Raw genomic sequence first — 24,502 nt, forward strand, 5'->3', positions numbered from 1 at the left:
ATTTTAGGGTTTGGCAGCGTGCTAAGCGTGGCTGATTTGACATTTGACACCAGCAGCTCCCCTTAATAACAAGGGGAACCTTGTCTTTGTCCTCCCCGTTCCAAGAATAAACCACCCTTACATCCCCCATGGGAAACCTTTGCCAATTGTACGATTAAGTGTACACATTATGTAACAATCAAGGCAATGTACCACAATCCCTTTAACAGTAAACACAATTTAATACACAATTAGCAACAAAATGTGGTTTCATGTGATTTTTTTCACATCACACATGCAATCATTAATAACCAATTCAGGGGGTGTCCCCCGCCTCTGGCCTCAAGTCAGCTGGGAATAGACTCCAGCACCCCCCGGTTAACCATACAGGTCTTAACTTATTATAAATGAAAAAAAATGTAAAGTACCTGCTAGATTAATGCCAACATACAATGCCAATGTCTAAAAGTTTTAAAATGACAAAATGTTTCAGTTTTTACTATAATAAATGTTCCAAAATGTGTCTTCTTACACAACATACATTCAAAATGCCACAATTGACTTTAAAAAAAAAACTTTTGGGACCAGCTTTTTTTAAAATTTGTTTTTGTTGTCCCGCCGGGGGTGGGGCATGTGTTTGGCTCCCGACCCACACTTTGAGAGTGACAGTGATGTGCATGCCGCTGGCAACACTTAAACACACCCCCAAACCAAACAACAGGTTGCTCGCTTTCCCTTTTAGTCACGGCGCACCCTACAGGAGGTCAAACCCACGAAAAAGCCTTGCCAGCAGCATACGGACGAGGGCGCGCTTTTAATAAAAAAATTTTTTTTTGAAGGGTAGGGGGGTGCTTTTACCCCGGGGGCACCCCCAAAGGATGCAAGCTTTTGGCCGTGCACTTTAAAGAGCGTCCCTTCTGCCGCGTCAAGGTACGAGCACGTCTACGCGTCCGTCTTCGTACGCAACACGCAGATGGATTATTTACAAATTGTAATATTTGGCATCCGTATGTGGATGATTTTTACATTTAGGGTGCGAGCTAAAGTCAAAGTGGCGCGTATTCTCTGGTAGCCTCGGCTTTGTGGCTTTTGTGCGTGTGTGTAATAATTTGAATTTTGGGCCACTTTGTTAGAACTTTCTCCAGATGGATTCGCTGGAGTGAATTTGACGTGAAGTCATTCAATTATTTGAGAAAGTCAAATGTTCAAAAATGGATTTTTAGATGACGTTGCTATTATGGTTTTTGCATTTTTGGCAGGTGTGGAGGATATCCAGAGGTCCAGTCCATGGATTTATTAGCCTTAATACAACCACGTTATTGTAAGTTTATCCTTCTATTTAATTATTTTTACATTTTTGAATGGGTTTCTCGATGCATGCTTTCTACAAAACGGTGTCTAAGTTTACTTAAAAAAAATGATGTCCACAAAAACTCAAAATTCCATTAGTCAGTGGTTACATGATTCATTTTTGGAAAGTCAAGCTACAAATATAAAAAATTCAGAATCCCCCCGCTACAAAATGACATTTGTTTAAATAGTTAACTTATATTTCTGATATTTTGTAAGAAAAATAATTTAAAAATGTGCCCTATTTGTATTACAGAATAACTGAATCATCTGAACTGTTAATATTTTTAACAATTTGTTTTAAAGCAATTGACAGGAATTTCTTTTTTTTTTTAACTGAATTATAGTTGTATGATAATTTTTAGAACAGATTTACTCTTAGGTATGAAATAAACTTCAAATTGATCCCATTTTTTTACCTTCACTTTTTACTTGAATCAGCTTGACAAACTGAACCTTAAAAAACTTTTCTAGCCTCATTTTAATCCCATTTACATTAAAAAAAATTAACATCTGCATTTCTATTTATTCTCATTACCAAACATCCCTCCAAATAATACCATACAAATGCAACTTTAAGATTTTAAACATACACTAACACTCATCAAAATATTTATTTTTTTTAATTCCCCTGGCTTACAATTGTGTTGACCACCTTTTACCACAAAAAAAAAAAACCCAAAAAAACATTATGGCTAATATTTACAACGAGGCATGTATGGTGAGCGGTAATTTGAAAGGGAGGTGCTGTCGCTATTTGTGTGTGTGTGTGTTTTCCAATGTGATAATGTCGATCTCAGCACATGCCTGCTGGCCACTGGAGCGAACAGGTGAACGGACGGGTGGGCAAGCCAGCAATGCCCGCTATACAGAAAGAAAAAAATGTATGAACACGCAGCAGACCATGCTTTGTCACTCGCTTGGAAGCTGCGTGTTCCACAACAATTGATTGACGGCGCCAAACGTCCAATTCATTTAAACTGGAATTGACCCACAGTCCAAATGGATTGGACATGTGTCCCCATTAAGGGCATGCAAATGCGTTAACTTTGTCTACAAACGGATTTCTTTTCCAATGATGAAAAGAAATATTCTGTCTATTACACAACTTTGATTAGTTCATTCAGTACTGTCCAATACCCAAATAATAACTATATCAGGTAATGATACAACACATAATATTGAATCAGAACAACACTAGTATTGGTCAAGGGAAAGTGTGATGCCACCCTTTCCAGTCAAAAAACTTTTTTTTAATTCTCTTGAGTGAGAAAATTTCATGGATTTCTGACAAAACTTGATAAATTGACCTATCTACTTGTATACAACCGGAGCTAGTTGCTAATTTTGCTTGACATTTTACCTGTCTGTTTATCTTTTCTCTACTTTTTAAAGATAAATGACCGTATTGGCTGCATTGTCTTGGATTATGGCGTTTTGTCTGTCTCTGGCAAACGCCATATTATTGACCTCTGTAGGAAAGTGCTTTCCACTCCGACATTGTATACAAGCAGAGCCGGTTGCTTAAAGATAGTTGTCAAGACAGAACTGCATGATTAACCAAAGAATCGGGCTTGTCCGTCTTGCTGGCGAGGCCACCAACACCCTGGTTTGTGATCTCCCTCCTCTTGCAGATACGACGTTGTTCGCAGGCTGGCAATCTTAAAGCATGGGCGACTGGAGCTTTCTGGGGCGTCTGCTGGAGAACGCCCAGGAGCACTCCACAGTGATCGGCAAAGTGTGGTTGACGGTGCTGTTCATTTTTCGCATCCTGGTGCTGGGCGCCGCCGCCGAGGACGTGTGGGGTGACGAGCAGTCCGACTTCACCTGCAACACGCAGCAGCCGGGGTGCGAGAACGTGTGCTACGACCAGGCCTTCCCCATCTCGCACATCCGGTTCTGGGTCCTGCAGATCATCTTTGTGTCCACGCCTACCCTCATCTATCTGGGACATGTGCTGCACATTGTACGCATGGAAGAGAAGCGCAAGGAAAAAGAGGAGGGACATCGGAAAGGCAACCGATTCCAGGCTGAGGTGAGGGACCGCAGTGACCTGCAAGTCGCTACTTTCGCGACGTAGGTTTGTTTGGCTAGCTTGGGTTTAGGAGATAAAGTTGGCTGCTTTCGTAGGTCGCGGTCTACTCGTTGATTGGACTGGTGATGAAGCTTTGGTTGAGGTTAAGGCAATTCAAATTTGGGTGAACTCTCCAAACTTCTAGACCAAGGGTAGGGAACCAATAGGAGCGTCACATCCACAGTCTGGCGCCACTTTAAACATATTATTATTTTCATTGGACTCCTATACATGGATACTCCCATTGACAGTGTACCATGTTGTCAGAGGCTTTTTTGTACTGTAAAAGTGGACAGATTTAGATTGTGGATTCCATTTTGGCTCTGTAGTTCCAGGTGTTGACAGTCTTTGGGGGGCGTGCAAGGATCTGTAGCAGCTAGTAGGATCTTATTTTTAGTTTATCAGGTTACTATGTTTTAAAAAAGTGTAAAAGTCCATCCCTAAATTTCCCAGTTGACAAATTCTTAGCCTTTAGCTTAGGAATCTTGAAACTCCTCCAGTGTTGAAGATGAATTTTGAATTGAGCAAACAATGACCTCAACCCTAGTCACCAAGTAACAACCTTTGAGTGACTTTGATCTCTGCTTCCAGGAGAAGGAGCTTCTGTTTAGAAGTAGTAGCAGCGGCGGGGGGGACCAGGGCAGCAAAAGAGTCAAACCCCCCATCCGGGACGAGCACGGAAAAATCCGCATCCGGGGTGCTCTGCTGCGCACGTACGTCTTCAACATCATCTTCAAGACTCTGTTCGAGGTAGGCTTCATATTAGGCCAGTACTTCCTGTACGGCTTTCAGCTGCGGCCCCTGTACAAGTGCGCCCGCTGGCCCTGCCCCAACAAGGTGGACTGCTTCATCTCGCGTCCTACCGAGAAGACTATCTTCATCATCTTCATGCTGGCTGTTGCCTGCGTCTCGCTCTTCCTGAACCTACTGGAGATCTACCACTTGGGTTGGAAGAAGCTCAAGCAGGGCATGACCAGCGGAGCCTTCCCGGAGCTGGAGGGTCGTTCCGTCGTCGCCGAGCCCCAGCGCTCCACCCCCGGGTCCGGCTACCCCGCCGAGTACACGGACGTGGCGGCCGGCGGCGGGGGCTTTCTGCCGCGGCCCGAGTTTAAGATGGACAACTTGCAGCAAGAGGAGGCCCTCCGCCAACACGGGCCCGCCGCCCACTATTACATCAGCAGCAACAACAACCACAGGCTGGCCGCCCAGCAGAACTGGGCCAACCTGGCCACCGAGCAGCAGACTCGGGAGATGAAGGCCGCCTCCCCTACGCTTTCTTCCTCCTCTTCTTCTGGCCTGCCACCCGAGGTAGACGCCGTGGCGAGTACCCGTGGAAGCCCGGCCTCCGACATCACCGACTCAAACGACGGCCGCGTGAGCACCACTACAGTGGAGATGCACAAACCCCCCTCGACGGCCTCCCAAGATCCTCGGCGGCTGAGTCGGGCCAGCAAGAGCAGCAGTCTCCGGGCCCGACCCGACGACCTGGCCGTATGAAGGCCGAATCCGGAGAGAAACAATTCGGAAGATCGAAAACGGAAGTCGGCATGGACTTGATCATTCAGCGGCTCTTTGATGAGGAACTTTCTGAATGGAGGCGTAACGATAGTTGATTCAAAGTGCTTTACAAAGAACACACCCCAGCGGGTTGTCATGGCCCGTAATTGCGGGTCCCCCAAGTGAAGCAAGACATTGGCGAGGGTAAACTTCAATCCCGTTCCAGCTACTTTTCACACGGGACGGTGGCGGCGAAAAAGTCGGCTTCGATGTTCCGTGAGGAAAAAAGACTATGGACTTTTTTGGGGAAGATTTAGATGTGTTTGAATCCCTTCTTTTAGCTGGACTGAATGGACTCCTGTGCGTGCTCTGTTTTAAACTGGTACCCACGACGGGCCGCTCAGAGCAAATGGGATGGCTCGTAAGGGAGGTTCCAAACCGCGAGCGTGTCCGACGATACAAAATAACATGACCTTGGTTTCCTATAAGGCGCAGCGACTCAAAGTTGCCCCTTAGCGTAAGTTGTATTTAACTTTGTTCAAGTTCGTAAGGGCAAAACCACAGCAAATGCAAATGTTAAAAGAAGAACAATTTTAAGCTAGCAAGTGGGTTCATGCACAGCTGTGCAAATCAGCCCAACAACAAAAAACCAACAACTTTTTTTCTCTCCAAATAATCCGACTGACATGTACGCATAACTGGTGTTCAATAAGGGAAATAAATGCTAACCTTTAAAAAAAATCTAATTTAGCCATCCTCATTCGTGACCATCTAAAGATGATAAATTACACTCACCAAGTAACATAGAACACCTCAACTCTAAAGTCACTGAAACACCACCACAAAAAAAAAAGAAAAAGAAAACTAATGCCAACATCCACACAAGTAAAACTAATTCATAATCACCAACCACCAAACTTTTCTCCTAAAAAGCACATAAAAACAAGCCCACACAAAAAATTTACATCAAACTAAATTTCATTCCCATCCCCTAAATTTCACTTAAAAACAACCTGCTTGTCCGTTCATATATAAAAAACCAAAATCTCAAGTTTTGGTCCACTTTGCCAATTATTTTCATTCACTCTACCACCAAGTACAAAAAAATATCACACTTTGTTTGTCAAGGGAAACAAAAGATAAATTTGAAGTAGCAATCAAGTTACATTGCCTTTGTTCTTCATTCAGCAAATTTTACACAAAGTGCAAATATGATGCCAGTTGTTAAAGAAAATTAAACAAATACCAACATTTCCACATAAAAAAAGCTAATATTACGAATTATGACACGAAGAACTGGAAAGTCTTTCCTTCATGGTCTTTTTTACACACAAAAAAGATGATACTGTAAGCATTTCAAATGGCAAAAATGACCAAAAAATCCTATTTTGCATTTGTTTACATTTTTGGTAGTTGATTTGCACATAGGAAACAAAATGCTAACATTGCTAGGACATAAAGAGGGTCCTCAAAGGACATAAAATATTTATAAAAATGTCTTAACATCTCACACCAAAGGCAGAGTTTTAAAATGATATTAAAAAGTAAGTTATTTATCTTATGAAGACAAGAATGTCAGTGCGTTTTCATGTGTGTGTGTGTGTGTGTGTGTGTGTGTGCGTGTGAATGATCCTTTTGTAAAGTTGATGTAAATGTACATTTACCTCAAATGTTTACAAAATCGTTACTAAATAAAACTTTTTTGTACCAGAGTTGCTGCCTTTTATCCACTAGGACAAGGGTGTCGAACTCAGGTTGGTTTACGGGCCGCATTAATGGCAACTTTAAAAAAAAACAAAATCGGATTAAAAGTAATGGATAAAAATCCCTAAATAATATATTTTTTATAGATTTAAAACAATGTTTATTTGAGCTTTTTTCTTAGATTGAGAAAATGACTTTTAATCACTTGTTTTTCTATTTAAAAAGGAATCAAAATATAGATTTTAATCATGTTCAATATTAAAGTGGAAAACAAAGTATTTTATAAACTTTTTAAATGAGTTTTGAACTAAAAACACAAAATGAAAACAATGATTAAAAAAATTGCAATTCTAGATTTAAAAAGGGCAAAATCTGAAAATAGAATATACATCTATAACCTTCATTGAAATTTCATCCTAAAACAGAAAGTCAGCACTCACAATGTACTTTATCTGGCCACACAAAACAATGTGGCGGGCCAGATTTGGCCCCCAGGCCACCACTATGACACTTGTTGACTAGGATAACGTTCTGAGCTAAGACTCAAATCGGGGGGACAATTTCCCACTTCCTGTCACGTGACACGATAACTTTCGGGCGAGCGACGGCTCAGGCGAGTGGCCCATAGGGTGGCGAGTGACTGGCAATGAACTTGTCGGCCGTCACTCGCCTCGCACACATCATCGCATCATGTGCAAAACCTCAACTTTCAATATTCAAATCACCAAGTCCTTTGCCCAACACATTTTTTGGGAAAAATATCAAATGTATGCTTCCTATTGACAGCAATGCCAGTTAACATTCAAATCAATTCACATGCCATTCCCTCGTATGTGGCGAGATTTAGAGGTTGTGCCTCGCTCCTGGAAAAATGTTGTCACTTAAGTGCCCAGAGCTAAGCTGCCAAGTGGTTATTTTTAGCCTTCAATCACCCAACAAGTTCACACTCTGACCACAGGACAAATACCTTACACCCCCCTTCACCCTCACGACCTTTTTGTATTTCAGGGGTGTGATTACTTGTTTCACTTGGGGTCTGTTTTATGTTACTGATATTGCCCTACCTCAACTACTTTTAGTCTTTTTAAATATTTTTTTTACAATCCTTAATTTGATACTGGAATCGTGATTTACAGACAAGATCGACACTTCTATGGCATGGGCATTTTAAGTAAAAATACTTGAGAACATTGAAATACACTTTATAAATGACTATAATCTTAAGAATGCAATATATGAACTCATTCACTGCCAGCAAAGGTCATGTTATTGAGAAATAAGGAAATGAAAGGAAGGAAATTATGGCAATATATATAAATATATATGACATAAGTCAATGTTGTGAGAAATGTAAAATGCAGACTGTAGTTTTATCAATAAAAGGGCATATTAGTTCATATCATGTGATCAGAGGAGGCCGGACGGCAGGAACGGCTATAGTCTGCCCCCCGGCCCACCATCCGAACCTGCTGACCACATCGCTCTCTTTGTGGGCCCTGAAAGGCTCGGGGGGGGATTAGCCCAAACAATAAAAATGGTCGACCAAAAAATGTTTTGACCCTCGTGGGCAGCAATTGAGTTAACTGGAGGCTGGCCAACTCCAACTTAAAAAAAAATATCAAATAAGGCTTTTAGATACATAGTAGTGGTAGTAGTAGCCGACATTTTAGTGTTAAGGACAGAACTATGGCAGAATATGCCACTTTGTAAATTGCACTTGAATTTAGCACATGTGATTGTAGCAATAGTATTTCAGTTCATCGCCATCACATGGCCCCCTATTGGACAGAAGAATGCAAAGCAAGACTGGCAGTGAATGATTATATTTCAGTACCTTGACAACGATAAACAGCCTATCCATTTGTATTGGAAGTCTATCACAATCAATGGCAGTCAATGATTTAAAATTTACCTGTGTATTTCCTGTACTGAGCCTCAGCTGAAAAGACATCAGAGATGTTTCCTGGTCAAAGTGGGACTACTCAGAGACGTTTCCTGCCCAATGTTTGACTATCAGTAGCTCAAACGCCATCTAAAATATGAAAACCAGTACAAGTGAACAAAACTTTCAAAATGTAGTATTAATTTTAAGACCAGTTTTTGTAAATTCATAACATTTTCTGAGTAACCACAGTGAGACGTGTTTAGAAAAAGAAAAAAGAAGTCATTTATTGAACACAAGCACACCAGCAGTGTCGAGTGCGCGCGCACACATTCATATTTACACACTGAGGCACATTCACACCCGAGTCAGCGGCGACACCCGGACCGGCAACGACGCCGCCAAAAAGGGTTCGCTTAAAGGTTTTTTTTCCCCGATTTGTGTCCGGTAATAAAGGAGCAAAATTAACCTAAGAGCGATTAACTACATAAAAAACAGATGCTCTACTTTTCAATCCAAAATGTAAGTTAACGGCCATTTTTTTTTAATTCATTGGCCGTTAATGTGTTAAATAAAGAAACCAACAATACCAATTTGATGGCAAATCCTTGAAACGCAAACCTGAGTTTAGTTATTTTTTTTCCTTGGGAGAAACCAAACAAATCGAGAGTCAAAGTAAAAAATAAAAAATGCAAACAATGATAAACCAAAGCCATTAGCTCGACTCCTTTTGTTTTGGAGTGTCAGGTTTTTCCGTCTTTATCTTAAGCCATCTCTTGAAAAAGAAAAAAAAAGTACAAAAAGGAGAAAAATACAAGGGTAAATAAATATGTTTAGAAAAATAGGGTGGGTGTGTTTTTTGTCCCTTTTGTGAGCCACCCGGTTCGCCAAAATAATCCGACACTTGCTAGAATGCGATGGTAACGACACCCGTAAAGCCTGTGATGCTACTTCCAGCCAATGGAGATGTGTTCGATTGCATTGCATAAGTGTGGTTGGCGGTGATGTCGTTTGGGAAGATTTGTGGGAGTAAACAAAACTTTGGGACAAAGGTACAATGTTTGGAAAAAAAAAAAACAAGACCAAATAAAATAATGAGTAGCTGGTTTGAGACAGGTAAGTGTAATCTACTTGTTTTTAGCATCACTCAGAATAGTGGACAGCATTTTTAACAAATGTAATGCAAATTGAACAAAATGCACATAAATCTTCATCCTATTCTTTAACTCATTCATGTTTCTTGATATTCCAAGATAATTGATTTTCTGGAAAACAAGATGAAGTGACATTTTATAACAGAAACAACTTCTACCAACTCATGACAAATGTCAGGCTAAGTGGAAGGTATCGCAATGGTAGACAACATGACCAAAACTATCCACGGAAGTTGTAAATGTATAAAAAACAAAATTGAACATCTTATAAAATGTTGGGTATGACTTCTCTCTGCCGAAATATTTGCATGTTTCAAGGAACTGGGCTCAAACAAAATGAAACTGGTGGCGAAATTGCTCAGCTTAAAACATTTATGAGCAAACAGGAAAAGAAAGAAAACACGTGCCTCCTAATTGTAACAGCGTCATCATTTTTTTTTTTCAATGCCCTGACTAATTGCACGTTCCGAAGTTTTGGTTTTTACGATGAACAGTTTTTTAGCGCGGTGAAATTTCTCAATGAGGGGAGGGTAAGAAAAAAAAAAAAGTGCAGAGGATTCATTCATTAACTGCTATCCATTTGGACCGGGAGACGTAGGCGGCGATCCTTCGATCGTCGTTACCCCCTACCGGTCTAGACGGATTGGACGCCTATTGCGCCAATGGCAGCCTGTGAATCAAGGAAGGAACGAGCCGCTGAGAGGACACGCGCTCGCAGTTGCGGTGATTGTCTTTTCCGACGGCGTAAAGCGACTCTCCAAAAACGGCATCAGCGACATTCGGCTTTGGGCTCGGCGCCGCGACCGGTACTTGGCGAAAACATTCCGTGACGCTGTTCTGGTCATCCCGGGTGATGTCAAGTGGAACTCGGCGGGCGGTAGGAATGGAGAATGTTTACGTAAGAAAAATGTGGGAAGAGCTACTCACTATGGCCTTCTTGCGGATCTACTAACAATCTACGCCTCCTAAGCGGACGTGCTATTCCGCCGACTCCTCTGGCTCCCGCGAGTCCGTGTAGACGTCCCGCACCAGCAGGACTCTGACAAGGAGGCTCTCCAGCGTGTGGCTTTCTAGCGGCGTGGATGTGAACCACGGCCCGTCGCCATCCCACGCTGGATCGGGTTGAGCGTAGAAGAAGTCTGACCGCTCCAGCAACGATTCCGGGCTGTGACACAGCGGAAGATGCGAGCGGTTAGAAAAGAGCACGGCAGAGAAGTATCTGATGATGGTTGCTACGGGATGTTGAACCCACCACTTGGAGCGGTAGAGCTGAAAAAGGTGTCGCTCTTGCTCTGTGACAGGATCGAGCGATGTCGTGTCACCATCATCGTTGTCGTCCAACTTTCTCTTGCGAGATTCTTTTTCGACTACGATGCAAACCAACCATACCAGGCATAATTAATATATATTGATTCATAATCATACGCTTTATCTACGCCAGTAGGTGAATCCGAATGCAGGCGAAGGTTATGCGTGTCTGTTCATGTTAATAGTTAATGTTATTTGAAGCTAGGTATTTTATCATGTTGAGTGTATCGATACGACACTGTCAGACACGCGTGCTTCCACTTACCCTGAGAAACTGGGGAAGGCACACGGATGCAAGCGCGGCTTCCCTCCGTGGTGGCGGGGTGCGCGGCGTCCGGGCCATAGACACCGGCAAAAGACAAGCTTAGGTGTTGGGGGGCGCTGCGCATTCGCAGGTGCTTGGCATTCAGATAGACCAGTGAGTGCAGCAGAGCGGCTGGCGTGGCACCACCCAGGTGCCCGCCCGTCCACAAGCAACGCTCGTCCACGCGGCTCCACGTCGTGCCTGCAGAGGGGGACAAAAATGACAATGGAAATCGTAAATGTGGATAAATTAATACTTTTTTTGGGGAAGAATTGGTCAACATCCCGGACAATTCCTTTTCAAACCAATTTATATAGCAACTTAAGCGTCTTCATATAACAAAAGTACAATCACAAAATGTCAGGATGTGAACAGCAAATAGGTATAATCATTAGACGCCACTTGCTATACTTCATTTTGGTGCAACAGATTTGTTATTGTATTGGTTGACCAATAACCAAACAGATAGTTGTATCCCTGCCATGTGCATGATGAAACAAAGGGGGTACACCAAATAAAATTGGAGTATAATGAAAATTCTAAAATGAATATACACTAAGTTGTAACTCAAACACACAAATATATCAAGTTGGGGTCGTTTCAAAATATAATAAAACCAAATACAAACTCACCATCAGGAAGCAGGCTGGGTTTCCAGTCCTTCAGAACCTTGTTGAGCTCTTCCCTGAACGTCTGGCAAGACGAGTCGCAAAAAATGTCGATCTTTTGGCCATTGGTGTGAAGATGCTGAAAAGAAGGACACAAACATGCATTGCTTTTTCCATTTACACAACTTTCCCCATAGATAATGTACAACTATTGGTGTCCTCATATTCAAATTAACATCACATTGGTCAGGATGTGAACAGCAAAAAGTTTATAATCACAGGACACAAAATACCTAAAACGATTATAAAAAAAACAAGATAAAAAACAATGTAGGAATGCATTGCATTGGTTTTCAGAGTAGCTGAGAACAATGCCAAGAAGCAACAGCAAAAAAACAAAAAAATGGGATCTCAAAAAGCACAAGTGCCCAATATTCAATAAAAAGTACTGCAATGAAAGTAATTTAAAAAAGGAGTTTCTCTTACAATATGCCCCCAATGTGCAGAAAAGTAGCCTGGTAGTGGAGCGTATGGCCATGCTGACTTAACATGTGGCGCAGGGAAAGAGGAAAAGGCTGTGCATCATTAAATTGGGTCCCTGGAAATACACAGCTCCACTTTGGTTCCTAGTTGGGAAATGATTTTATCAAAGTGGCTATGATCCAAGACTACAGTGTTCCTCAATCATGGAGCCATACAACATGATATGGCGGACTGGATCTGGATCCTGGGATTGAGTTTGACACCTGTGCAATGAAGTTTTCAAAAAATACTGGGGAAAAAAAACTAAATGAGGGCCTTCTCAGGCATGGTTTGGGTCTTTTTCGGCGTGTTTACTAATAATAAACCACCCAAACAAATATATTGCCAAATAAAACCGTCTTTAAATATACTCAACCATAACATGTTGTTGCTAGGCAGAAATGCGTGGATGCTCACCTTTTGAATGCCGAGGCAGAGGTAGTAGATGCTGTCAGGGGCATATCGCTCCCCATTTGGTCGGCACACCTCTTTGACAAAGCCACACAACTTCTTGTTCAGCTCATCGGCAGACATTTCCAGCATGTCGATTTCCGGGGGATCGGCAGGAGCCGCATTGGAAGCTTTGGTCTCGGGCTTGCCACCTGAGCTCATCCAGCGTCTAAAGGCGTTGACGCCGTAGCGTGCTTTTAGGGGCGGCGAGCGAGGTGACGAAATGGTCAAGCTGCGGTCCGCCGCCAACCTCTTGCTGCCCTGAGACAAAAATAGGGTAGGAAAATCAATGCAAATTCATTGACATTAGAAATTTTTGTTAAAAAAAAAAAACAGCTTTATAGTAACTTCAGTGCTGGTGAAGATGCAATTCTATAAACATCTTTTTTTCTTAGTATCATGCAGACTTAATTGTTATATAGAGTGGGGAAAAATGATATTCTTAAATCTGATGAATTGCAACATCACTGCACCCCCTCCTTTGCTGACTATTTGTCTCAATAACCTTGAACGCAGCCAAGATTTCTTGTTTGAAAAATAAAGGTGATGATAAAATAAAATAAATTTTAACATAATCCTTAGGAAAATCCAAATTTTTTGTAGACACAAAACATAAAATGTGCATACTCGTGTCCTTGGTAGAGGTCGTGACGTCGGCCCATCATCCTGTTCTCCTGCCAGTGACGCTGAAGCTAAGGGAGAAAAAGCCAAACTAAGAATGACGCAGCATTTTGAGACTGACTGACTGAATCAGCAGTTTCTCCAGAGGTGAGAAACTATGAACATTTTTGGCACCACTAGGATTTTAGGGAAAAGGTTTTACCCAGAGGGAAGTCCTCCTCCAGGTCCGTGCAGCCTCCCTCTTCTTCCTCCTCCTCTTTTAGAGTTCCTTCTTTCTTCTTCAATTCTCCTTCTTTCTTCTTCAGGTCTCCTTCTTTCTTCTTCAAGTCTCCTTCCTTCTTCTTCTTCAAGTCTGCTTCCTTCTTCAGGTCTCCTTCCTTCTTCTTCAAGTTTCCTTCTTTCTTCTTCAAGTCTCCTTCCTTCTTCAGGTCTCCTTCTTCCTTCTTCACATCTTCTGAGCTTGTGCAGACCATCTTCTCATCAACCTGCTCACTCTTCTCCTCCAGCTTCATGTCTGTATTCGAAGGAGTCATGTCGCATACTGTAAAGTAAAGAAAATGTCTTAATTTGAGGTGGATTCCTATGGCAATCGCAATGGCTTTTATCTTTTTAAGTACTATATTTGGCAATACAAATTCAACACTAAATAAGTAAAGTAAAGCTTGGTAGCCTCTCAATATCTCAAAACAGGAACGGTGGAGATTTGAGCTTTGGAGAGTGACCTGCTTTCTGGCCCTCTGATGTCGCCTGAGTTGAGGACGCCGGGCACATCTGGACAGCATTGGGGTCTGGAAATGTCTTGCTTTTTAGCTCTTGGATGGTCTTGACGAGCTGATCCGTGTTCTGCAGGGTGGTGGGCAGGAAGACTGGCACAGGAAGCTGACAGACAAACGGAGGTTAACTCAACTGGACACACACCGAGACAGAAATAGTAATGCCAATCTTACCGGTAGAGGCAGTGAAAGTGGCAAAGGCGTGTGCTGAGAGTACATGTTCATGGGCACGGGAATGAAGACGGGAACGGGGATGAGGACAGGAATGTACTCCCGCTTCACGCCGTCGTCAACGTCTATGTGGGAATCTCAAGTTTTTAATTGGTAGACCTCACAAAAAGTGTCAACGCTAAAGCGACTTTTTACCTGTCTGTATGGGTTTGCTCTGCATGTGTGGCTTGCAGTAGGTGGCTTTGGTGAGGGTGAGCGGCTTGCATAACACTGCCTTGTTCTTCACTTCTCTCATCAGGGCCCCGCCCGGGTACATTGTGGTGCCGTGACTCACCAGCTGCATATTGGGATATTGAGGTTCAGGGGTCGGATGATTGTCTGAATTGTGAACTGTAAAAAAAAAAAAAATCGTACTCACCCCAACTTTGGAAGCATGCGATTCAATCCCTGAAAGAAAACAAAGTAGTGTGAATACAATATTTACTTCCTATATAAATGCCCGGCTTGTGCCCGTCAGCTGGAATAGACCCCTGCAAGCCTCGAGGGTAAGCGGCACGGATAATGAATGAATGATAATTTGCTCCAAGCAGACACCAAATCTGGCCTGCCTCACTGGCAACTCAGACAGCTGAGCTAAAAATCTGGGCAGACTGACTGAAATCTCAATTTAGCGCGACTAAAAATAAGGTTGTTTTTTTTAACCAGTGCATGTCATCTCAACTCATGTTATTGAAAATAGCATCAGAGGTCAACTGTCAAATCAAAAGGTCTCCCTGCAATTGACCAAAACAGCAGACTTTTGTCATACTACTATAGGCTACTAAAAAATAGCCTTATCACAGAGCAATATTGTCAACAGTTGGCGACGAAACAATAAATGACATTAATTTCAGGCTTACCTGGCAAGCTGTTCTCAGGACCTCTTTGAGTGGCCATGATTGGCTCATTCTGCTGGCAGTAAAACCTGAGCAGACACTGCTGGTCACAGAATTGCTTGACCTCCGAGCGCCACATGACCGTTTCCGTCAGCTGGCCCTGAACCTTGCAGCAGTCGCAGCGCGCCGCCTGTTCCACACGCAAACATTAGGCCAAGAAAATGTCAATGTCATCGCTTCAAGAATCCATGTCACTCTTTTTTGGTCAAATTCTCATGAATATTGAGACCTTGTGGTACCAGTCGTGAAACTTCTTGGCACAGGTCTCGCTGCAGAAATCACGCGTCATGCCCCCAAACTGGCGCGTGACACCTCTTTTGCACATCTGGCCGCAGTGGTTGCAGCTGACGCACTTGAGGCCCAGACGCTTAATGAAGTCCTGCTTGAACAGCAGCTTGCAGCCTGTCACAACAACAACAAAAGCAAAGTCCAATTGGAGCAGGGTTTATTAGGGAGGTTGGGGGAGCGGAAGCGTTATTACCTTCGCTGCAGAAGGGCTTTTTCTCGCCGGAAAAGTTGCCGGTGGTGTGCATTGTCTTCTCCTCCTGACAGAACTCACACGTGGTGACAATGCAGTGCAGCTTCTTGTAGTCACCGCAGCACACCTTGCTGCAGAAGTGGTACACTTTGTCCTGAGGGACACGGACAGACTTGGGTCAGCTGCATGGGTTTTTATCTCATTTAAAACCACAGACTATGATTCACGTTTCCAAGTACCATATTTTTCAGACTAAGTCGCACCAGCCAAAGAATGCATAATCAAGAGGGGGGGGGAAAAAAATAATCATAACTGGAGTATAGGTCGCATTTTTGCAAGGTTTTTTTTTTTTAAGTATCAGCAACTGGGAACAAAAATACAATAAAGGAACTAGTAAAATAGGCACCTGCTAAAATAAACTGATTTTTTTTTAGGTAACTATGGCCTGAAAAAAAAGAATACTAGGCTGTCAGTGGTCAGAGAGGGAGAGGGGGAAAAAAAACAGACGGGAGGAAAAAAAATAGGTTGCGCTGGAGTACTAGTCGCAGACACAGGCAAACTGGTAGTACAGAAAATACAGTAAACTTGGATAATTATGTTAAGTAAAAACAAAACATTTTAACAACAGAAAATGTTTTTTTGCCCTCACGATTAACAAATTATTCAGATAAAGGATAAAATTTCCATCTGACCTTCCATTCCAGCGTCTCCGGCTTGACGCTGAATGCTCCTCGGCAGTAGTTGCACTTGAGCTGCACCGCGTTGCTCGTGGTCAGCGTCGTTTGCCCATTGGTGGTCGTCTGGAGGTTGGCGTTCTGTAAACACGACACCCCATCTTAAAAAAACCTCCACGCAAACACCCCCCTGGTCACGTGGATGAATAGCGAGTGCACACCTGGAACTTGTTGACACACTGCGAGCTACAGAAGTTGATGATGTTCCCCTCGGGTAGCGTGGCTTGGTACTGAGGTAAGGAGTTCCTCTTACAGAAGTGACACGACGGCTCCGTGTCTAAACAGAGAGCGCAGCGTCGAGTCCTCCGTTTTTAGTCACCGCAATTTGCGTTTACTCACAGTGGAATGTGGTGGCGGCCATTTTGGCCTTGTTCATGCAGTTGGCGGAGCAGTAGGATCCCATCGTGCCCTCGGCAGCCATGCCTAAGACCACCTCGCCCGTTTTAATTAGCGTCTTGCACGTCAAGCAGCTGGCCAGCTTGCTGTGAACCTAGAAGTACATTTTTTATTAATGAGGGGGCTAGCAGTGATTGCCATTTCTTTGACACTGACAGAAATTCAAAGTTTAAAAAAAAAAAAAAACGGAGACCATTAAAAAGCACAGGTGTTCAAGTGATGGCTGAGGGGCCAGATCGGTCCCACCACATCTTTCTATGTGGCCCTTCAAAGTAACTTCTGTCCATATGCCTCATGTTTCTGGCTAAATTACATGAAAATATTCATTGAAAATCAATGACTCCGGGAATAAGAGTATTTAATTCAAAATGTTTAATACGGAAATGAAGAGGTTTTCTTTTTTTTTTTTTTATAAATTTCCATAATTAGTCTCCAGCACCCATACGACCCCGAGGATAAAGCAGTTCAGAGAATGAACGAACTGTCATAATTAAAAGACCTTTTTTTTAGTACCTGCTTGAAGTCCCTGACGCATTTCTGGCAGCAGAAGCGCTTCTGCTGGCCGTCCACCAGCAAAAAGTGATTGGCCGAGGCCCTGCTGGACAGGTAGTCACCACACTGCTCGCAGCAGTTCATGATCAGCCCGTTGGCACGGCGGTAGACGTTGAAGCACACGTCGCTGCAGATCTTGTGCGTCACCGTCTTAAAGCTCACCTCGTGGCGGATCTGCGCAGGGCCAAGTCGATCATTCTCACATCTTACCTCTAATGGGCGACAGCAAAAAGAGCCGACTCACCTCTGTGAGCTTTCCGCAGACCGTGCATTTGGTTTTGAGATTGGACTTGGGCACGCTCTGCTTGTTCTCGTAGGCGCCGAGGCAGCCGGTGCTGCAGAACTCTTGGAAGGACTCTGTGGTATCCACCTGGGCCACAATGGTGCCCTTCATGTTGGTGATGTCCCTTTAGAATGAACACGTTAGCCAAGATCTACCTAGAGTTACCCCGTGACATGCAGTGACTCAAACTGACTTTTTACACATGGTGCAGCTTTTCTTGGGCGGGGGTTTGTGCGAGAAGGCGGAGAGGCAGGTGGTTGAGCAGAAGAGATGCGTGGAACCTTTACGCTGGTACGCCGTCTGACCTTTCTTCAGAGGCTTTTTACAATTTGCGCATGTCACCTGCATAAAAAAAGAATGGGGAAAAAAAGAGAAAAAAAACGATAATCAAATAGGATGTAAATATGACATTTCTTCACTGTCTGCCTGTAACAATACAGTATCAAACCTGAAACTAGCGATACTCAGAAAAAAACTAATTGCTTTGGAAGCAGAAACTGTCCTTTCAAATCTAAACAACAGAGAAAACTGTTGAAAAAATATTTTTTTATTCCTAATGGTTACCACTGGATGGTGACCTTGGAAAAGGATATGGAAATGGACATTACCTTCACTGTCCTGGGTTGCGGTTGTGTGCCTGGAGAGGAAGAGGAAGACTGTCCCGGAGGTTTAGGAAGGGAAGTGTCAGTCGAAGAAGAGTCCACCCCCATTTGCTTTTGGTTGCGAGGCACCGACGCCGACTGGGAAATCCACGAGTCTGCAAGGGAAGGAGAGATGCCCGCGTCATCTATTTTAAGCCTGGCTTCTGAAGACACAATTTTAAATAAATTAATCAAATCGAGCCTGGCTGTTTCGCGTGTGAAATACTAAATTGGAATGAGTTTTAAGCGTTGAAGTGGACTGGCAAAATGTTGTCAACATTAACAGAATGTTCTGCGTGGGAGGAGTGTTTGGATTCCGTACCTGTTCTGTTGTGTGCCCCCGCGTCGCCATTTTGCACCGCTGAGCCGCGTCCAGGGTTGAAGGAAGAGCTCGGTCGTCCGGACGTGGCGTCAGAACTCAGGCTGTAGGCGGTTCCGATCTGAAGGCCATTTTCCTCTGCCGCACCTTCGGCTGGCTAAGATGCGGTCAAATTAGAAACAGTATATTATATATATATATAACGTGAAAAGTATTCATCTAGCTTTTCAACCAAGTCTGATGAAATTGCAATGGCGACATGTTATGCTCATTATGTTCATTAACAAAGCTTCTCCCAGAAATTTCCCCCATAGTGGGCTGTTAAAACTATTTCAATGCTGCACATTGATTTTGAAGCCTATGTTAAAGTATTAGGTATCTTTTGCAGTGGCTTGTCACCTTGGAAAATGCCATCTTACCATTGGTCCGCCCTGCAGCGACGTAACCGATGTGATCAGCAACCCGCCCTGGGCCTCGCCCCCAAGTTGGGGTGACGTACTGCCCCCGTCATCCTTCTTCTGGCCCAGCGTGGTGACGTTAGCAATGCGAATCTCTGACTCCCCTTCCGAGGTGATTAGCGCACCGCCCCTTTTCTCCTCCGACTCCTCCTCATCGTCTATGACGATGGGCTCGGCCGCCGAAGCGGGGTTGGAGGGCTCGGACGGGTCGGGTGTCACCGCAGCGGGTGGGGTCACCTCAGCAGGAGGTGACGCTTCAGCTGCGGACGGTGCGGTTTCCGCCTCCGTGTTGGCGGGGCCCTCCGGAAGCTCTTCCGAAGGCCCCGGGGCCCCCTCTTCTACCAGGACCACATCGTCGTCGTCCTCGCCCTTCTTCGGTGCAGCGCCGTCAACTGTTTCCGCGGCAACAGACTCTGGGGTCTCCACGGCGGGTGTTGCCTCCGCCGCATCCTCCTCCGGAACAGCAGCGTTGGGTTCCGACTCCCCGTCCATTGCTAAGGCAACCACCTGGAACGAGACCCCCACCGCGACCAGAAATGGAAATTAGGTGGAACCTGTTTTTTGCCCAGGGGACACTCGGCCCCAAGACCACCAGGTGGCGAAAGATATTCAAATTTGGGGGAAAAAAAAGTGTAAAAAGGAGCTGGACTATCATATTTTGGAAAAGTGCAACACAGGCTGTTAAAACACCAAGGGTTTTGAGGAAACAAATAAATGTACAACTTAATGTTGACTTTGGATGGATTGTTTAAAAAAAAGTGTAATACAAAAAAACAAAAAAAGGGTTCATTGTAGAATCCATTAACCGACAACTAATCAATTATCAAATGAAGCAACAAACTATTTTGATGATTGGTAAAAAAAAGGAACAACAAATGTACTTATTTTTTTTTAGAAAAAATAAAGAAATATTTAAATAGGGTAAATAGCCTACGTTTAAAATGTTCTAATTAAAAAAAGGAAGGAAACCTACAAATATATATTTTTTATTTTTATTTTTTAAACAATCTCTTTGGGAAACAAGAATGACATAGTTACTTAGTGGCAATTATCAAACGTTTCAAATCAGTTTTTGTCCAAAAATGCTAATGCTAATGTAAAGCTCAGTATTATAAAACAGCAAAATGGGAGCTGAAAATGTTCCTGATATAGAATTTTTCCATATATTCTCTATTTAGCATCTTAAGTATTGTTAAATTAGTTGAGTTATTTTCCAGTTTACACTCGAAATAGGGGGTTTCCCTTAGTAAAAATGCATATTTAGTTTCAAAAATTTTTATTAACACATGGAAAAAAAACTTGCAATGTTCCTCAATGAGAGCCAAATATATTCGTAATTCATCAAAATGAGATATTTGCGAACATCTGCTTTTGCTTTGGGAATAAATAATTACAGTTACATAAAATTCATTTTTCAACAGTCTTTGACTCCAATGCATATTTCCATCCAAAAATGTAAAGCCCAGCGCAATACAAAAGTAAATAACATGATTGATATACGAGCCAATTAATTGACCAATGGCAGAACTGATCTCTGGTTAATTGACGTTGAAAATAATTTGTGGCATCCCTGGAAGCCGCCTTCCGTGCACAGCAATGTCCCGCTTCAGCGGTTTCTGCGTAAAAGAGCCTAATAAATCTTGATTCTCTAACGTGACAAAAATCGAGGAAAGGGATCTGTGCAAGAATTCAATTTGAGTTTTTTTTTTTAAATAAATGCCGCCAACATTGACGAGGTGGGCTTTGTGCTAGCCAGCGCTCACGTCGCATCTCCCACTCCCCTTCTTACCTGCTGTCGCGCCCCGTCCCCATTCCCACTTTCTCTTGTTGCCACGGCAACCTGTGAAGCTACACCTGGGTTGCCATGGCAATAGCAAGGCCCACCACCAGGGACGCGCTCTCTTAGCTTTACATCTGGCACGTCGTTTTGCTACGTGTTGAGGGGGTGGGTAATATGGAGGAGGGGGGGGTCGCTCATCAGCGGGGAGTCGGGTATTTGGGGGTGGAGGGAGGTGGTGGTGGGGGGGGGGGGGGTATTCTGCCTTTCATGTCATTGCTGCCAAAGGCTCCCTCATCAAAAGCAGAAACTTGGACGCATCATGGGAGTGATTAATCGAAGGTGTCGATTGTGCGCTCGAACGTGCCGTCAGTTTGGCAAGCGGCCATTTCCCTGTGAAAACGGACCCTCTAGACTGGTGGGGGGGGGGGGGGGTATCCAACCACGTGACGGGAAGTGCGGGTGCAGGAAGCTAATGTTTTCACATGCACACACACACACTGACCTCAAGTCCAGTCGACAAATAGAAGCCTAGTTTTTCCTGTGACGGCGTTTAGCACAGACATCCCACAAAATGGCCGCCACCGCCCTTTTCACGCAGAACCCAGCCAAGTGGTTGATGTGGTTTGGGGGAGTGGTATAATTAGAACTCATTGGGTGCCATTGACAGTGATAGACGTCTATTCTATTTTGATAGGGAGACCAGCCCTTAAGGTCAAAGACAAGGGTCATCTACCATCATTAATGGGTGTTTTGAATTTAAACTGTCTACTTTTTTTCCCTTTACTAACTACCACAACACACACTGGGCTGCTAGTGTTAGAGACTGTATGCAATTGAGTAGTTAAGACTGCATTGCAGTAGACTTGAATAAAAATACACCCAGGCCTCAAATTGCCCCCACGCACAAACGCACTTATGACATCATCACAGGTGGTCTTTGTGCACGTCAACATCATGTCGCCTTAGTGACGTCATTGACAAATTGGCGCAACGCAACAACGCATAAAATGGGCAAGGAAGAAAATAGAATGGGCGTCAAAAGCTTGCTCACGTTGCAAAAGGCTTCCGTTCTGGTTGTTGTTTTTGTGGTTATGTAAATATAGGACCCGGCAAAGGGGGCGGCACGTTCAAAATCGGCGTGCCCAAGTCTTGAGCACCAATTCGGGCCATAGGGTTTTAGTCAAATAGCATGCGCCCGCAAGCAACTTGGCTAGTCTATAACTTTAAAACTGAGCGCCCCCTCCCTGGGGGCCCAAAATGAGAGGCCAGGAGTAGGGGGTGTAGAAGAGTGGTAGGAGGGGACCCTCCCAAGTTGGTTGTGTGTGTGTGGAGGGGAAACGTGGTTCGACTGCGCCATTGTCGACAACGTGCACACAAATCAACGAGGTTAGCAACGTCAAAAGCCGCCCCTCACCATTGCGAAAAGGAGCCAAATGAAACAAAAACGAACCAAGAAGTAAGATTTGAGGGCCATTTCGAGCACTACCTGCTTTAATTGAAAAGTTCGCCGCCGCCAATCGTGGCGCAATCAGACTGCCGTGACACCGAACCTCCACTAGAGGCGCCCTTCCCCACGGTAGCCGCCTCGGCCGCCCCCAGCCGGCGTTACGTATCACATGGACCGGGCTTCGATTGTGTCATGCGGCGGTCAACAAGCGACGCCAGCCGTCGTGTCGTACGTGATAAGGGGGAAGGGGAGCGAACGAGACAATAGTACCACAAAACACAAGAACCTCCCGAGCGCCCCCTTGCTTCTCGTTACACTATTGCCACCGTCGCCACCCAGTGGGAAAAAGGAGCCTAGCGTCCGCCATTAAGGCTCTAAATGAACAATACTGGGACACACACCGTCAAATTCAACTCTTTAACATGTCTCATCGCCCTTAGTGTCAATACATGCGGGCGAGAGGAGCTAAGGGGATACCTGGTGAAGCCAAGCGAGAGCCAAAAAGTTGCCCAAACTTTCAAATTTGAGGGCTGTGAGAAGGAAAGGAGAAAAGAGAGGGAAGAACAGAAAGGCGAATGGGATTCTTACCGGAGTAGAGCTCGACACGGTGTAGCGCCACTTTTGTGCCTTGACATTAATCCCGGGAAGCGCATGCGCAGAACGAAACACCAGCCAATTCTGTTCAAAGATTTCCCATCGGACTGATGCCTCACTCCGTCTCCTCACTATATTTGTTGACTGGGGAATGTGTCACGTGATGCTCGACTGCGCGCCTAAATCCGGTAGATAATAAATTATCAATAACATTGGTATATATCTATTTACAAATCAATTTCATAAAATATCACAGCGTTTTGTTCGAAAGTACTACGAGGTAGTTTGGCACCATCATCCAATAATCGGTCAGCACTCAATCAGAGATACCACGTTTATAGAACTAGATGCATAATAGGCCTTAAGCAAATGAGGATAGGCTTCATCACATTTTGGCAATTTTGTATCAGAGCAAGAGGGGCTTTTGCTATAAAATATTTTTAAAACTCAATTTTCACGAGGTTTCTTGTTTTATTCAATCAGGGGCATTTTGGAAGGAGACAAAACATTAAAGGACCATCCATACACCCTACGCATCAAAACAAACAAACAAAAAGAAACATTTAAATGAAGACAGAATGAAAAAAATCACGTCAAAGATCAAACCCGGAAATCCTTGTGGGAATGTGCATCAGAGTGAGCGCTCATGTTTTGGAGTCTCCGCACCCCACTTCTCTATCGTTTCTCGGTACGCATGCGCAAAGCGAGTCAACGAGCTGGCAATTAAATTGGTCCCATTAGAAAGGTTTAACCTTGGCCATCCGTGCACATTTAACGTTTAACCTCACATTGTGACGAGAAAAGCACCGACGTGTGTTTCAAACAAACTGTTCAGAGTTGAGTCAGAATAGGGAGCGAGGATGCGGGGTGACAGAGTTTACCTTCTATTTCTGGAATTCAGAAGAACAATAAAAACTTCCAGAATTGGCGACGAAATTCGTTCATATGTTGATTGACAATGACGTAGAATAAATGGTGGCTTAAAGGAAGCGTTCAAATGGCCAATATGGCTGAACCAGGTGCGTTCACGTGCCCAAACCGGAAGAGCGTCGCGTGCACACAATTTCCATGGCGTCAGTGAAGGCAACAGGGAGAGCTGACTTTGCTCAAGGAGGCTTTTGTGCTCTCAGACCGCATGATTTTCAGCTCAAAGATCCTTTCTGTTTCTACGGCACTTGTGAATGAACATTGTTGCCTTTAAATAGTCTTTGGGGAGGATGAATGATGTAAGCCAAAATGTCCCCTCTCCAAAAAACAAAAACAAACCCACCCGCATAGGCTGCCATTGACAGCAAAAGACGTCCAATGTGTTTCATAATGGTCACCGACAGCCTCCCCCACTTGAAATAGATGGACGTCTGTCGCCGTCAATGGCAATAGTAACAATTGTGTTAAGGCCTATTAAGAAGACAAATAAAAAAAAATAGAAAAACAACTGTACAGCACATTTTTCTCCTAACTCGTGATGCTTTGTTTTCATGTAAGGAA

The 24,502-nt window shown here is 43.8% G+C and overlaps 2 protein-coding genes across 4 annotated transcripts; one reads left to right on the plus strand and one right to left on the minus strand.

Moving 5' to 3' along the window:
• Nucleotides 1-723: 723 nt before the first annotated feature.
• Nucleotides 724-4,996, plus strand: gja3 (gap junction protein, alpha 3). Of its 3 annotated transcripts, none has more exons than XM_077728393.1 (4): nt 724-909; nt 1,239-1,300; nt 2,964-3,364; nt 3,995-4,996. In XM_077728393.1, exons 3-4 carry the CDS (start codon nt 2,999-3,001, stop codon nt 4,898-4,900), a joined length of 1,272 nt encoding a protein of 423 aa, XP_077584519.1. In that variant the 5' UTR covers nt 724-909; nt 1,239-1,300; nt 2,964-2,998; the 3' UTR covers nt 4,901-4,996. The 3 variants fall into 3 exon arrangements, with proteins under 3 accessions (XP_077584519.1, XP_077584521.1, XP_077584520.1); XM_077728395.1 differs by lacking the exon at nt 724-909 and adding an exon at nt 927-970; XM_077728394.1 differs by lacking the exon at nt 724-909 and having other exon boundaries at nt 995-1,300.
• A 3,751-nt stretch (nt 4,997-8,747) lies between these two features.
• Nucleotides 8,748-24,363, minus strand: zmym2 (zinc finger, MYM-type 2). The gene is made up of 25 exons (XM_077727436.1): nt 23,896-24,363; nt 23,009-23,193; nt 19,155-19,700; nt 18,739-18,892; nt 18,384-18,532; nt 17,969-18,117; nt 17,737-17,899; nt 17,454-17,666; nt 16,884-17,034; nt 16,706-16,821; nt 16,503-16,625; nt 15,814-15,964; nt 15,562-15,734; nt 15,297-15,462; nt 14,816-14,844; nt 14,593-14,734; nt 14,401-14,522; nt 14,176-14,332; nt 13,656-13,994; nt 13,460-13,524; nt 12,800-13,093; nt 11,885-11,999; nt 11,214-11,453; nt 10,893-11,007; nt 8,748-10,805 (listed from the first exon to the last, which is right to left on the minus strand). The coding sequence occupies exons 3-25, from the start codon at nt 19,683-19,685 to the stop codon at nt 10,619-10,621; spliced, it is 4,044 nt and encodes a 1,347-aa protein (XP_077583562.1). The 5' UTR covers nt 19,686-19,700; nt 23,009-23,193; nt 23,896-24,363; the 3' UTR covers nt 8,748-10,618.
• Nucleotides 24,364-24,502: the final 139 nt, after the last annotated feature.

Source organism: Stigmatopora nigra, chromosome 11, assembly GCF_051989575.1.
Source record: "Stigmatopora nigra isolate UIUO_SnigA chromosome 11, RoL_Snig_1.1, whole genome shotgun sequence".
Taxonomy (NCBI): Eukaryota; Metazoa; Chordata; class Actinopteri; order Syngnathiformes; family Syngnathidae; genus Stigmatopora; species Stigmatopora nigra.

Excerpts from the sequence above, each read along its gene's own strand:
- gja3 (XM_077728393.1), top strand. The coding sequence starts at position 2,999 with ATGGGCGACTGGAGCTTTCTGGGGCGTCTGCTGGAGAACGCCCAGGAG. Across the intron at positions 3,365-3,994 it reads GCAACCGATTCCAGGCTGAG|GAGAAGGAGCTTCTGTTTAG; the intron begins GTGAGGGACCGC and ends CTCTGCTTCCAG.
- zmym2 (XM_077727436.1), bottom strand. The coding sequence starts at position 19,685 with ATGGACGGGGAGTCGGAACCCAACGCTGCTGTTCCGGAGGAGGATGCG. Across the intron at positions 13,094-13,459 it reads GACCTCTACCAAGGACACGA|GGCAGCAAGAGGTTGGCGGC; the intron begins GTATGCACATTT and ends TTTTTGTCTCAG. Across the intron at positions 11,454-11,884 it reads ACCCAGCCTGCTTCCTGATG|GCACGACGTGGAGCCGCGTG; the intron begins GTGAGTTTGTAT and ends CCCCCTCTGCAG.